This window comes from Pelophylax lessonae, assembly GCF_965119305.1.
Source record: "Pelophylax lessonae genome assembly, chromosome: 1".
Lineage (NCBI taxonomy): Eukaryota > Metazoa > Chordata > Amphibia > Anura > Ranidae > Pelophylax > Pelophylax lessonae.
The window spans coordinates 677,136,141-677,152,238 of record NC_138768.1 but is presented as its reverse complement, the minus strand read 5'-3'; the positions used below and the strand labels follow the sequence as shown (position 1 = coordinate 677,152,238).

Genomic DNA, 16,098 nt, shown 5'->3' with positions numbered 1-16,098 from the left:
GGGTTTAAGTCTGGGCTCTGAGTAAGCCATGCAAGGACATTCACTTTTTTCTCCTTCAACCACTGTGTGGTTATTTTTGCTGTGTGCTTTAGGTCATTGTCCTGTTGGAAGGTAAAACTTCTTCTCTTTGACAACTTTCTGGAAGGGCAGCAGGTTTTCCTCAAGAATTTTATGGTATTTTACCCCTTCCATTTTTCTTCTATCCTGACAAGTGCTCCAGTCCCTGCCCCAGAGAAACACCACCATAACCGGATATTACCACCTCCATGCTTTACTGTAGGAATGGGGTTATTTCGATGATGAGCTTTATTGGATTTCCGTCAGGCATATTGTTTGGTGTTGGGGCCAACAATTTTAGTCTCATCTGACCATAACACCTTTTTCCACGTGGTCAGAATCTTCAAGGTGCGTTTAAGGTGGTCAGATGAGACTAAAATTGAATTATTTTGCCTCAACATTAAACTATATGTCTTGTGGAAATCCAATACAGCTCACCATCCAAATAACACCATTCCTACAGTAAAGCATGGAGGCAGTAATAATCTGTTATGGGAGTGTTTCTCTGCAGCAGAGACTGAAACACTTGTCAGGATAGAAGAAAAATTGATTGGGAAAAATAGCATCAAATTCCTGAGGAAAATCTGCTGACCTCTGCCAGAAAGTTGTCATTCGGAAGAAGGTTTACCTTCCAATTGACCCAAAGCACACTGCAAAAATAACCACACAGTGGTTGAAGGAGAAAAAGATGAATGTCCTTGCATGGCTTAGTCAGAGCCCGGACTTAAACTCCACTGAAAATCTGTGGATTGACTTGAAGACTGCGGTCCACAAATGGTCGCTATCAAATATAAAAGAACTTGAGCAGTTCTGCAAAGAAGAGTGGGCACATATTGCAAAGTCTAGATGTGCAAAGTTAGTAGAGACAAATCCCAACAGACTAAAGGCTGTAATTAAAGCAAAATTTGATTCAACAACATACTGACATAAGTGCGCTGTTCCTTTTTCCAACTCCGTAAATCTGTTTTTGATTTTTTTTTTTCTTACATGTTGGTGTTACATCTTTCACTTGGTGTTATAATAAGCACTATATATATATATATATATATATATATATATATATATATATATATATATATATATATATATATATATATATATTACAGTAAAACCTTGGTTTGCGAGTAATTTTGTTTACGAGCGTTTTGAAAGACGAGCAACATTTTTTTTTTTTTAAATTTGATATACGAGCACTGTCTTGATATACGAGCAGTTTTATATACTATAAGCATGCCATCCCCTCTGTTAATGCCCTCTGTTACATACCATTATGTGTCCCAGTGATTGTACTGTATATAAAGATGCCAATTTATACTGTTTCCGAGTGTCTCCCTGCACTTACCGTATATGATTCCTCGTCCCTCTGTCTCTCTCGCCTCCTCTCTGCTCTCCCCGGCGGGAGGGGTCGATCACTCCTGCTGATGTCATCTGAGGAGGAGGGGAGGAGAGAAGCAGAGCAGGGCTGAGGAGTCACACAGTGCCAGACACGCTCTTATACAGTATAAATCGGCATCTGTTATATACAGTACGGACACAGGGACACATAATGTTATTTAACAGAGGAAATGGCATACTTTTACTGTACAGGAATGTACTTTATATATAATAACAGCATATCTTTATTTATACCATTAAACCATTAAATGCTTGTGGAACGAATCATCTAAGTTTCAATGCTTTCTTATGGGAAAACTTGATTTGATATACGAGTGTTTTGGATTACAAGCAAGCTGCTGGAACGAAGGAACGAATTATACTCGCAAACCAAGGTATTACTGTATATGTATATATATATATATATATATATATATATAATTTTTTTTTATATTTTTGTTTTAATAAATGTTATTACTATCACAAGGAAACTGGCAAACCCCCTCTCTGATAGATGACCCTAGGCCTCTCTGACAACATAGGGCCTAGCTTTGGGTCCTGTAAAAGGATACCCCAATTCTGTTGAATGATGTTTTCCATCTTTTTAAATATTGATGATGGTATTGAATGATGAACTTGACTTCAGAACTGGAAATAGAGGTTATGGATTTGTTTTCATTTTTGGTTGGGACTTGACATTCTAAAAATGCTGACTGTACTAGATCGGAGTCCTATCCTTTGTCCAAAAATTTTTTGAAAATAATTGTTTAAACTTAAAGCCCATTATGCCACTATTTTTGTGTGGTTGCATCTATACATGCTACAATGTTGGTTGCTGTTCGTTAAATTTAGCCTGTAGTAAGATTACCCTACCAGGCGGCTTGCTCCGCCCAGTTTCCACTCCGAATGGTTCCTGGTCTACCATCTGTTAGCTTAAATTCTTTCCATTCACCATGGATCGGGTTAGCCTGATGAAGGAGGCGGGGCTTCAGAAACACCCTGCGGCCTACCCCATCCCATGCCTGTGCAACAGTTTGTGCCAGCTCTGACAGTAGTGTGCGTGAGCTCCAGACGCCGCTGGTGAATTATCTTGACTCGGCAGGTCCGAGAGCGTGTGGGCCAGCAGTCTTCCATCTGATTGTGTCTCCATGGGCATCCCCACTATCCCTGTATGCTGTTCAATAGTTACCTTGATGTAAGTGTTTTTAATTGTATCAAATGTGGGAACAACAAAATTTATAGTGAAGGTATACTGGACAGCCACTGAAATATCTAGTGAATGTTTAAAATGAACAGACACACCAAGAGCAGTTTTGATAAAAAGCATAAAACAAAACTTTACTGGACATCAAAAATACATCACGTTCCTTACACATAAAAGTTGCCATAAACATTAACAAGACTTAAACATACACTCCTTGCTCTCAATATCCGGAACAGTACAATGAGGAGGTTTTTTGCTGCATGCCTTCCTTCAACAGCTCCAAAAATGAACCTCCTTTCCCCCATGCTAGAGACTCTATTTATAGTCCTGTAGACCAGAGACCACCCACAAGATGTAATCATTCCTCTTGACCACTCACAGGTTGTTTTGTGAGTGATGTCAGCAAGACATGGCTGCACTCCCCCCCCCCCCCCCAAAACCACATGGTCAATTTGATATGGGGCAGCCATCTTTACACACAACTTCAAAGCTCACTAAACCACCTGTGGGTCAGAGATATTATTACACATGTATGGGAACGTTTGTCATGAATCAGGTAAAAAATATCCACAACTGATACATTAGTTAGGCTTATTTGGTTTTACATTTTTACTTTCACCTGGCATCCTCCATTGCTGTTTTTTTGTCTTGTTTGAGGAAATCTCCACTTCCTGATTGAGGAGCTGCCTGTGACTGTGTGCAAGACATTTCCTCCAGCCCGAGGATTCATCTATGGAACTTTTCCCCTAATTTCAGTACCAACTAGGACTGTATGGACTTGACTTTGTTTTTTAACTTTAACAATTATTTATTTACTCTGAATGATACATTGTATGTGTTTGATCTCCATCATGGATAGTGAGCACTGATTCACTCTCTTCTCGGTAGTTTTCCAGAAATATTTATCAACAATCTCCCTCATGAAATCTATGAAGATAAATTAATTCCACTTTTTCAGCCGGTCGGAGCATTGTATGAGTTTTGTCTGACTTTTTCAGTTGACAGATCACACAAGTGAAAGCCAAACACCTGAAAGACAGCATGTGTATTGTACTTTGTGTGCTGCACTGCCTGGGATGGGCTACCTGACTAACCAAAGTTTGGGTGCCTGGCTGTTGATTAGCTTATTGTTAATTAGATCAACGTTTAACCACTTACGGACCGCCCACCGCCTATTTACGTCGGTACTTTGATGTTAAATACCGGGGTTATGGCAGCAGATAGCTGCCATAATCCCTTTATTTTTTTTAAACGGTGGGCGGTCCGCTTTGACATAAGGATGGTCCCAGTGGCTGTTTCCCCCACTCGATTACCTTTATGGGCGACTGGAGAGGTGCCCCTCCCTCCCACTGCTTCCCGGTCATTTTTCCCGCTTACCGGAGCTGTCGGTAGCGGGAAAAACGATTCGGTCCACTCTTCTCAGGCAGGAAGATGTGTGAGGGCAAGATGGCCCTCACTCGACTCTATACTCTAATGAAAAAAAGAGACTTTTTTTTTTTTTTTTTTAGTGTAGATGTGAGATCTGAGGTCTTTTTTACCCCAGATCTCACATTAAAGAGGTCATGTTTATTTCTATTACAATGGATGTTTACATTCCTTGTAATAGGAATAAAGTGATCCAATTTTTTTTTTTTTTTTAAAAAGACAGTGTAAAAAAAAAAAAAGATAAAATAAATAGGAAACAAAAAAATGTAAGTGCCCTGTCCCCGCTAGCTCGCGAGCAGAAGCAAACACATACGCAAGTCGCGCCCACATATGTAAACAGTGTTCAAATGACACATGTGAGGTATCGCCTGGATCGTTAGAGCAAAAGCAATAATTTGAGTCCTAGACCTTCTCTTTAACTCTAAACTGGTAATCTGTAGAAAATTCTAAATTGGCGCCTATGGGGATTATTAAGTATCAATGTTTGTCGCCATTCCGTGAGCGTGCGCAATTTTGAAGCATTACATTTTGGGTATCTATTTACTCAGCGTTACATTATCTTTCACATTATAGAAAAAAACATTAGATTAACTTTACTGTTTTCTTATTTATTTATTCCAAATTTTATTTTCTCCAAAAAATTCGCCATTTTAAGACCGCTGGTGTGATAAAAAATATTGAAATGATCTCCATTTTATTCTCTAGGGTGTCTGCTAAAAAATATATATATTTTGGGGGTTCTAAGTAATTTTCTAGCAAAATAAAAACAGATTTTTACTTGTAAATAACAAGTGTCAGAAAATGCCCATGTCCAGAAGTGGTTAATTAGGTTACACTGATGATATTACTGTTTAAAGTTTGCATTGCTTACGATAATTTGTTTGAACTCTTAGTACTCTTAGTACTCTATACTCTGCTTGGTATAAATTCAGTGTGAATTCTCAATAAAGTGTTCCGGTTTGCACCTAAACTTGTGTCGTCTAGTTCTTGGGTGCAATGCGGTAGTGCGGCTCCTCTGGGTCCAGTCATGTAGTACCACGTGACTGGAATGGAAGGGGTTTCGGCGACGCGCTCGTGCTGTGTTTAGACACAGCGGGAGGCGGGCTGCTGCAGGAGAGAAATCAAAGAAATTCTAATTTTCTTACAGATACCCTTTAATGTCATGCGCACTCTAGAAATTATAACAACAGGTGTCTTGCATTCTAGATAAACCATTGATAATACAGTTATGTTATCTATATTAAATATGTACACCATATGCTTCAACAGGGACTTCAGCTATCAAATTCGCCCTCACCAACTGCAAGACTGAAGTCTCTTCCTATGACAGCTGTTCAAAAAGACATGACGATCACAAAGGAAGATGCCTCGGGGGTACTTAAAGGTAGGCACATCAGAATTATTGTATTGGGGGTGGCAGAAAATAATATTACACATTTGTCCAATTCAACAGCCAGCATTCTTAACAAGGAAGATATGTGCATAGTAGTCTTGTGCTTAGCAGGAACAATGATATCAAGGTGATCCTACTTTTGGTGTTCGATAGTAAAAAAATAAAATAAAACAAAATAAAAAATCTTTCTAGGCTTCTAATATGGATTCCAGAAAACGGAGACCATAAAAGTAAAGGAAATTTAATTATCTTTTATCCAAGATATCCAAGAATGTGTTAGGCTATTTGATTTTGAAAGTAGAAAAGTGACTCAAAAAGAGAGCTTAGACATAAAGTGTAGGAAAACACAGGATTTAACATTGGAAATAACAGTAAAATATGGCCAAAAGGTTTTATTATTCCACCCTGTAGCAGACCAATTTTTACTAGTTTCCTTCCTTGCTAGCCATGTGACAAGAGACGCAATGCATCCGGCGGAGGCAGTGACGTCACTTCCGGTGTCTCCGTTACGCGGAAACAACAGTGAGGAGGCGATCAATCACAGAGCTTTTATTTATGTGCTATTTACAAAAAGCAGTTATGTAATTGATCCTTAATATATTAAAAGGTACCTGTTTTTAAAAGCATAATACGCTATAAGCATACCAATTTTGTTCATACATATTGGGAGTATGCGTTTGCAAGTGGAGGTTGGTCAAATTTGAAGGCAGATTACAAGAGGAGGCTATCCAGTGGGAGATAAACTGGGCAAACAGCAATAGATCTGCAAGGTGCAGAAAAACCTGTAGTGGGACTGAACTTAAGGTGTGTAGGCACACCCATGGCTGATGGCGTTGGGATGATGGCTATTTTGTACACAGCTATCGTTATATGGATGGACATCAGTCTCTTTTTTTATCTTCACCTCTGCAAGATTTATCTCACATAGCCAATTGTGATTTATCCTATTTTTTATTATTTCATTTTTATTTTTCTGGATGTTTATCACCAATTTTTTCACTAGATATATTCACTGGGCATAGTGATATATGGACTAATAGAAGGAATATTTTGTTCAATATTTTTTGAACAGCACACTATTATTTACTATACAGTGCATTGCGAAAGTATTCGGCCCCCTTGAACTTTTCGACCTTTTGCCAGATTTCAGGCTTCAAACATAAAGATATAAAACTGTAATTTTTTTTGAAGAATCAACAAGTGGGACACAATCATGAAGTGGAACGAAATTTATTGGATATTTCAAACTTTTTTAACAAATAAAAAACGGAAAAATTGGGCGTGCAAAATTATTCAGCCCCCTTAAGTTAATACTTTGTAGCGCCACCTTTTGCTACAATTACAGCTGTAAGTCGCTTGGGGCATGTTTCTATCAGTTTTGCACATCGAGAGACTGACATTTTTGCCCATTCCTCCTTGCAAAACAGCTCGAGCTCAGTGAGGTTGGATGGAGAGCGTTTGTGAACAGCAGTTTTCAGTTCTTTCCACAGATTCTCGATTGGATTCAGGTCTGGACTTTGACTTGGACATTCTAACACCTGGATATGTTTATTTGTGAACCATTCCATTGTAGATTTTGCTTTATGTTTTGGATCATTGTCTTGTTGGAAGACAAATCTCCGTCCCAGTCTCAGGTCTTTTGCAGACTCCATCAGGTTTTCTTCCAGAATGGTCCTGTATTTGGCTCCATCCATCTTCCCATCAATTTTAATCATCTTCCCTGTCCCTGCTGAAGAAAAGCAGGCCCAAACCATGATGCTGCCACCACCATGTTTGACAGTGGGGATGGTGTGTTCAGGGTGATGAGCTGTGTTGCTTTTACGCCAAACATAACGTTTTGCATTGTTGCCAAAAAGTTTGATTTTGGATTCATCTGACCAGAGCACCTTCTTCCACATGTTTGGTGTGTCTCCCAGGTGGCTTGTGGCAAACTTTAAACTACACTTTTTATGGATATCTTTAAGAAATGGCTTTCTTCTTGCCACTCTTCCATAAAGGCCAGATTTGTGCAGTATACGACTGGTTGTTGTCCTATGGACAGAGTCTCCCACCTCAGCTGTAGATCTCTGCAGTTCATCCAGAGTGATCATGGGCCTCTTGGCTGCATCTCTGATCAGTCTTCTCCTTGTATGAGCTGAAAGTTTAGAGGGACCGCCAGGTCTTCGTAGATTTGCAGTGGTCTGATACTTTTTCAATATTATCGCTTGCACAGTGCTCCTTGGGATGTTTAAAGCTTGGGAAATCTTTTTGTATCCAAATCCGGCTTTAAACTTCTCCACAACAGTATCTCGGACCTGCCTGGTGTGTTCCTTGTTCTTCATGATGCTCTCTGCGCTTTAAACGGACCTCTGAGACTATCACAGTGCAGGTGCATTTATACGGAGACTTAATTACACACAGGTGGATTCTATTTATCATCATTAGTCATTTATGTCAACATTGGATCATTCAGAGATCCTCACTGAACTTCTGGGGAGAGTTTGCTGCACTGAAAGTAAAGGGGCTGAATAATTTTACACGCCCAATTTTTCAGTTTTTTTATTTGTTAAAAAAGTTTGAAATATCCAATAGATTTAGTTCCACTTCATGATTGTGTCCCACTTGTTGTTGATTCTTCAAAAAAAATTACAGTTTTATATCTTTGTTTAAAGCCGGAAATGTGGCAAAGGGTCGAAAAGTTCAAGGGGGGCGAATACTTTCGCAATGCACTGTATATATTTGATTTGTATGGTGTGATTTGCATGAGTTGCTCAGAATGCTTTCAAGAGAAAGCCAGCTGTCAGCTGAAAAAAACAATACTGGGGTTATGGCTGATATCTTCAGCCATATTCCTGGTAAACCGCTTGCAAACTGCATGGTATATATATGTGTTGCGGTTGGCAAATGGTTAAACTATTCTTTTTATTTTTCTTCATTATTTCAACTGACATTTCTATCAAGATCCAACACTGTATTGCCTCAGGGCTAACTAGCAGTTTCCGGATCAGTTACCCTTGATGTACATCTTGGGAACTGGACCCTGTAGCAGTGGGATCCAACTGTAATGTTTGCTTCAGGCATTGGATGCTATGTTCTATGCTCACCTTGGCACATGGAGTGTCATTAGCTGCAGAGTGCTATGATTCAGGGCCGTGGTCCATTCCTGTAGCATTCAGATTCTGAAGACCCCTTGGTGGTATGCCTACTTTGACAGGTAAAATTTGGTCTCCTTCAGAAACCTGCAGCAAGGATAAGGTAAGACCAGTGTTCCCTGTATTTATAACCGAGTTCTGTTTTTACATGAGGGTGTTATTAATTTTATTGTGTTATCCACTTCTGTAAATGTCTTCCGATACATTGGGGGTACTGTTGGTAATGTTCTTATAACGTTTAATTTTTTACATTTGGCAGGTTTTTCCTAGACAGCGTTGTTGCTTGGGTGGTGACATAGCTGCACTGTGGCTTCTGGCTGATGCACTGCTGTCCACCATTTCCACTGAAAACACAATAAGCACATCTGCTGGTCTCCTGGCTGGCTGCTGTTCCAGAGACATAGCCAGTGGACATCGGTCAGTGCCTGGTTCGAAAAAAATAAACAAACCCCACCGCTGTGCCTGAATGGGGGTGCCCTCACCTTAAAGAGTTGGACCTCACTGTGTTTAATGGAGGTCAAACAACGCTTTTAATATATCCCAACGCACACTCCTAATGTTTCTGTAAGCAATTCAGCCAACCACTTCCTCATACATTTCCTCCTTTAATAAAGCACTTAGGAAACAAAGGTAGAGGAAAGCTCAAGCCAATGATCAAAGATGGCGCCTATACTCCTTCCAATGCAATGATAAAACTCCCCCCAACTACAGAGGTTATGGATGCCCTGAGACCCTACTGCAGCAACCTTTGCTCTCTCTGGTCCTGCAAATAAATATAGAACACAATCTTTCTTTGAGGACCCTGTTCTGCATTGGGGCTGCTGTTATGTGTTGATGCCCCAGAGAATTTACTTCGCTAGCTCTCTAGGATGACAGTGCTTTATGTGCATATGCACAGATTTTTGTGGTTGAAGGCTTGGTCTGCTGAGCTTGCTTGCAGAAAGGGAATTTTATGCATGCCTTTTGATAGTTATTGCCTGTTTGCTGAATCCCCTGATACATTTATCATATAAGTTACTGGGGGAAGGTACTTTTGCCCACAAAAATACAGCTTAAGCCTACCATTACAATAGCTACTACCTCTTTTTACTGAAAAGGGTCCCTTAACTCCACACAGGCATCCTTCTATAAGTCAGGGGTGAATCTGTCCTTTCGGTGTAAGTCTTGGACCCTAAAACCTACAAATATACTGAGAAGCCTCCCTCACTATGAAGGGGCAACCTCACTCTCTCCAGTGAGGGCTTGTCTTTTGGCATTTGCGCAGTGTGGATCAGAGCATTCCAGACCTGGATCCAGTCTGTCATTTCCAGGGGCTAGAAAATAAAAATTCTATTCCTGCTCCCTACTTGAATCCTACTTTCTAATCTGCCAGCTTCACCTCAAAGACAGTTTAACTTGTGGGGTGCCCTAAGTCAACTTCAGCCACAAGAAGTGGTAATCCTAGTTCCTGCAGAGGAAACGTTCAAAGGGTTTTACTCAAACCTATTCACAAACCAAACAGAAGCATTCCATTTTGGATCTGAAATCCCTAAATTAATATATGGGTGTCCTCAAAGTCTGCAAGATCAGTCATTGTTTCTCAGATCAGGGGAATTTAAGGCATCAGTGGACAAGGTGCCTATCTTCACATCTTCTCATCTTTCCTTCACGCCAATGCTTTCTATACTTTTCTGTGGGGAACGGCAGTTTCAATTTGTTGCCCTGCCATTCGAGCTCTCCTCTGCACCAAGAGTCTTTACAAAAATGCTTGCTTCTGCTAAGATCCCAAAGTATCCATGTCACAGCCTAACTGGAAAATTTTCTGCTGAAAGATTTCTCAGCCACGTTTCTTTTAAACATCCAAAAGATAATCCAGTTTCTTCAAAGTTTCAGATGGCTGATCAACTTCAAGAAGTCTGCTTCTTGGTCTTCCCATCATGAGTATTTGGGGCTGATCTTGAAAATTTGGCTTCCCCAGGGAAAAAAAAGTGTCCCAGGTAGGGAGTTTTTCACATACCTGTCTTAGTGATTGGCCTTAAAGTACAGTAAATCATAAAAAATTTTTTTTTTTCACTTTGAACAAAATAGGGAATGATTAAACCCCCCCCCCCCCGCTTTTTTTTTCTTTTGTTGTTTGTTAAGATTTGCCCTAATTTCCTATTTTAAGCATACCTCAGGAAATGAGAAGAAATCCAAAGAGACAGTTGTCACCAGACCGAGTATCCCCATTGAAAAATATCCCTTCAATTCATGTCCTCGTTACAACTTACATTTTTGAATTTTTCCATTGCTTTTAGTCCCAAGGGCAATGGTCACTAGGACCAAAAAGAGAGGATGCATCTTCCTAGTAGGGACACCAAAAGCAATACAATTATGACAGAGGTTCTACTCCTACCCTACCCTATTCTATTCAAATGTTTTAAAATCTTTACTTTAAGCTGCCCAGCCAAGACTGGTAGAATAAACAGAAGTAAAATGGGGGCCTGAATGAAGGCATGAATATTGAAAATATTCATAAATTGGGACATTTATTTTATAGCTGTTGAGTGAGTTTGAAGAAGATTGAATTCATTTATATGTACATTTCTTTTTTTTTTTTTTTTTTGTCTCTGCCTGAACTTTCTGATGCAGCAAAGTAAACGAAACATCTTGTGTGTTATTCTTGTAGAATAATTGCGGATAATGATTATAAATTGTGTCAAAAAATAGCATCTTTCTTTTTTAGATGAAGCAACTTGATTAGTTTAGAACCTGTTGTGCCTGTGCCTTAGAGAATTGTCATTGTAAGTCTTCACAAAGACAGTGAATTACTGAAATGAATGTCACTTTTCCTGACACTTTCCAATAAAAACTGTATTCATCAAGGCATGTATTAAGTTAATCTTAATCAAACATCAGCTAAATCACTCTTCTGTAAAGTATCCTTCTTTTCATTTCAGCTGCTCATTCACCACTCTGCATGCATCTGTCAAAATTATAGTTTGCTCAGCTGCCTTGCAGATGCATGTTTCACACATATTGTGGTCTGTATTTCGTACTATAAAATGCTAATACAGCTAGTAAAACACACATGTTTTGGAGTATCCCTATTATGAATAGAAACAGCTCTGTAAATATAAAGAGTCATTTGCTTAATTGCCAATTTTCTGTGTGGAAAATAAATATCTTTAAATTTATTCCTTAACAATTTTTTAATTGTTGTGCTGTCTACAATTGCATTTCAGACACAGACACGCCTAGGGGCCTTTATTTAAAGCAATGAATGTTTGATATGTGTATCATTTTATTTCTTTATAAATATGCTTTTTAAAGTATATTTAAAGATAAACATTTTTGTTATGTTTTGGATAGAGTAGCCTCTTCAGCCCTGGAAGGTTTACCCCCCTTCATGACCAGGCCATTTTTTTGAAATATGGCACTGCGTTATTTTAACTGACAATTGCGCAGTTGTGCGACACTGTACCCAAGTAAAATTGATGTCCTTTTTTCCCCACAAATAGAGCTTTCTTTTGGTGGTATTTAACCACTTAAGCCCCGGAAGATTTTACCCCCTTCCTGACCAGGGGTTTTTTTGCGATTTTTTTTTTTTTTTTTACTGCCTGACTTTAACGGACAATTGCGCGGTCGTGCGACGCTGTACCTAAACGAATTTGACGTCCTTTTTTTTCCCACAAACAGAGCTTTCTTTTGGTGGTATTTTATCACCTGTGCGATTTTTACTTTTTGCGCTATAAACAAAAAAAGAGCATAAATTTTGCAAAAATAACAATATTTTTCACATTTTTTTATATGAAATTCCCCCCAAAAAAATGTAAAAATCAAAATTTTTTTAACATTTTTGGCCAATTTGTTTTCTGCTACATATGTTTGGTAAACAAAATTGCAAAAAGCGTATTTTGATTGGTTTGCGCAAAAGTTATTGCGTTTACTAACTAAGGGAAAGATTTCTGTAATTTTTGGTGTTTTTTTTTAACGCGTAATGGCGGCGATCTGCGTTTTTTTTTGCGGTACTGCGACACTGCGGCGGACAGATCGGACCCTTGACTGACATTTTTGACATTTTTGGGGTTACCAGTGACATTACTGCAGTAATCAGTGCTATACATATGCTCTGTTACTGCAAAATGACACTGGCAGGGAACAGGTTAACTTTATTGGGGAGGGAGGGGTTAAGTGTGTCCCTAGGGGCGTGCTTTTTACTGTGATTGGCTGTGGCTACTAGTGTAGGAACAGTGATCAACGGTCCTACATAGTAGAACCGTATGATCACTGTTTCTACATAGGGGAGAATGACAGGCGGCTTGTTTACATCAGCCACCTGACTTTCTCCCTCTGCACCGACGATCGGCGAGTGACCGGCGGACATCGGGTCCGCCGGTCACACGCACTGACTTCCCTGTGAACGAGCCGCGGCGGGCGCGTGCTCGCCCGCTATTGGCTCACAAGGAAGTGACAGGCAAGTGACGTAGATCTACGTCACTCTGCCTGGCCGGGGCTGACCGCCGCAGTAAATAGTCGTGCAGCAGTCGGCAACCGGTTAATTACCTCCGCACTTTTTATTTTTTGTGCTATAAATAAAAAAAATCCCGACAGTTTTGAAAAATAAACAACATATTTTTTTACTTTATGAAAACATACCCAATAAAAAAAAATTTAAAAATAAAAGTTATTCATCAGTTTAGGCCAATATGTATTCTGCTACATATTTTTGGTAAAAAAAAAAAAAATCCCAATAAGTGTATATTAGTTACATAGTGTGTGTGTGTGTGTGTGTGTGTGTGTGTGTTTGCAGTACATCGTACACCCCTGTATGTTGTAAAATTTGTAGAGTGGTGAGTGGAGCCAAGTTAACCTACTTGAGTACCAACATCCAGGGCCGGTGCAAGGATTTTTGACACCCTAGGCGAAACTTCATTTTGCCGCCCCTTGGCTCCCCCTGAGGATTACTTTCTGATTAGCAGATATATGGACTGGTCATCTAATGTCATTGTGATTGATTGGACTATTGGTTCCATGTCTCAGTAGCTTATTCCAAGGGATGCTGTGTTATTCTAGCATCTATCTGCATGATTTAACAGTCATATGAGATGCAAATGTACTCTGTTCCCAGGTATTGATTCATTTCATTTCTTATAGGGAATATTTTTTTTACCTTTTCTGAGGATTATATATTTGTGTGTATGGATGTGTGGCATATTAGAATTTATGCGGTTACCTCTGTTCATCATATACTTATTCACTACTTATTGATTAGTGTTTAGCGCCGCTTGAGTTCCTTGAGCTTGAAGATCCTATTGCGATTTTGTTATTTTTTTTTTAGGTGGCTGCTTATTTATTTATTCATTAATTTGTTACTTTATTTGTGATCTGGCACAGGGTGGAGATGGTTTTTGATTGTCACAAGTGTGTTTCCCTTGGTTTTGGAAATGTTCACTAATTAAACCTAAATCATTTAGATTTTTTTTTCTTCAGTGCCGGTTCACACTATTGCGATGACAAACATCACATGTGATTCGGAGCTGCTCCTAAGTGACGGTTCACACTATTGCAATGCGGGAACGCTGCGAATCTACTGCGTGTTCCCGCATCGCATTCGCAGCACAGGCAGTTCACACTGCTATATGCGAATCGCTGGGAGTGTCAATTCAAAGTTAACGACACCCCCTGAACAGATCGCATATTGCAGTGCTATCTGACAGTTCGCACATGAATTGGATCGCACTGGTGTGAGCCACCATGCGATCCGATTCTGCTGTGGACAAAAAAAGGGTCCTGTGCAAGTTCAATGCGATTCAGATGTGAATTCAGCCATACAATCTGATCACTGTCAGTATGGTACAAAGACCAGAGTGGCTGCACAGCACAGGGGAGAGGGAGAGACTAAGAAGGGGAAACCAGCGGCCAGGAGCCCTAGGCGGCAGTGAGCCCTAGTCGACTGCCTAACTTGCCTAGTGGTAGCGCCGGCCCTGCCAACATCCCTGTATGTTGTGGTCGTTAAGGTGCCCATCTAATAGTTTTTTTGAAACTACTGACTCTCCCTGCTGATACCACTGCTTGTGGAAGAGAATTCCACATCCTTACCGCTCTGACAGTAAAGAACCCTTTACGCAATTTAAGGTTAAACCGCTTCTCTTCTCATTTTAGTGAATGGCCATGGGTCTTTTTAAATTCACTTTCCCTAAAAAGTTTGTTCCCTATGCTAGGGTCGCCAGTATGGTATTTGTACATTGATATCATATACCCTCTCAAGGGTTTCTTCTCCAGAGAGAATAAGTTCAATGCTTGTGGTCTTTCCTCATAGATGATGTCCTCCATTCCCCTAATTATCTTTGTTGCCCTTCTCTGGACTCTCTCCAGTTGGTTTGTGCAAAAGTTATAGCGTCTACAAACTATGGGATATATTTATGAAATTTTAATTTTTTTTTTATTGTTTTTACTAATAATGGCGGCAATCAGCGATTTTTAGCGGGACTGCGACATTGCGGCAGAAAAATCGAATACTAAGAGACGCTTTTTGGGGACCCGTAACACCAAAAACCATGATTAGTGCAGATACATGATTTCGCGCAGGAGGGCCATCCTGCTGCAGTATATCTGCGTGGGGCAGTCCAGAAGGGGGTAGAGAAGGGTTAAAAAAATGTTATTCTTTTTGTTGCCTGTGGGTAATTTTTTCTTAGTTTTCTGTCCCAGATATGAAACCGTAAATAAGAGGAAATCTTCCCAAAGTGAGGGAATTCCCCTCTTTTAAAATTGTCATCGGAAAAGATGTCCCCATTCAAAGATTTGCTCTTACCTTGTTTTGCTGTGACAATAGTCACCAGAACAAACAGAGAGGGTAAATCTCCCTTAGGCTGCATTCACACTTGAGCGTAGCGTTTTTTACCGCGATTTTTACCGCGATTTTACCGCGATTTTTCAGGCGTTTTTCATTGACATCTATCAAAAACGCTGGTAATCAGCCCAAAAAGAAGCTCATGTACTTTATTCAGCTACAGGCGTTTTGCAAAACGCTCAGATGTGAACAGGGGCCATTTAAATTAATGGGGTTTTACTTGTTGGGCGTTTTGGAAGCGTTTCTTTTGAGCGTTTTTGGAGCTGAAAACGCCCAGGTGTGAATGGAGCCTTAGACCTGATTCTTACAGGCAAATATAGGTCGGCAGCAGATTCCTGCAGCAAGAATCTCAGGATTCCTTCGGCTGGATTCACAGGTGGTTCCAGACCAGCGACAAAGCAGTGACAGGCTGATGAGAGTGGGTACCTGTGGCTAGGGAGAGACGACCAGCACTGGAGAGATGCATTAAGAACGGATTGTCTATTATTGATAAAAAAATGTTTATTAATTGAGCTGCCTAATTAGTAAAGTAGGTTTCCAAGAGACATGATTCTATTATTACAAAATAAACTAGTGCAGTGCAACCAATCTATATACATACATATAAATCTAGAACTACTGTCAAAGTCTGATAATCACTACTTGGGATTGTAATGTGACACTTCAAGTCTATACATTAATTGCAAAATGAAATAAAGATAAA

General features: G+C 39.8%; 1 protein-coding gene across 1 annotated transcript in view; it reads left to right on the top strand.

Annotated features, from left to right (window-relative positions):
- MAP9 (microtubule associated protein 9) overlaps nt 1-16,098 on the top strand; it is a 177,480-nt gene that overhangs the window by 62,185 nt on the left and 99,197 nt on the right. The window contains exon 6 of the mRNA XM_082243222.1: nt 5,330-5,444. Coding sequence (XP_082099348.1) covers nt 5,330-5,444 — 115 coding nt within the window. The remainder of the gene's footprint in view (nt 1-5,329; nt 5,445-16,098) is intronic.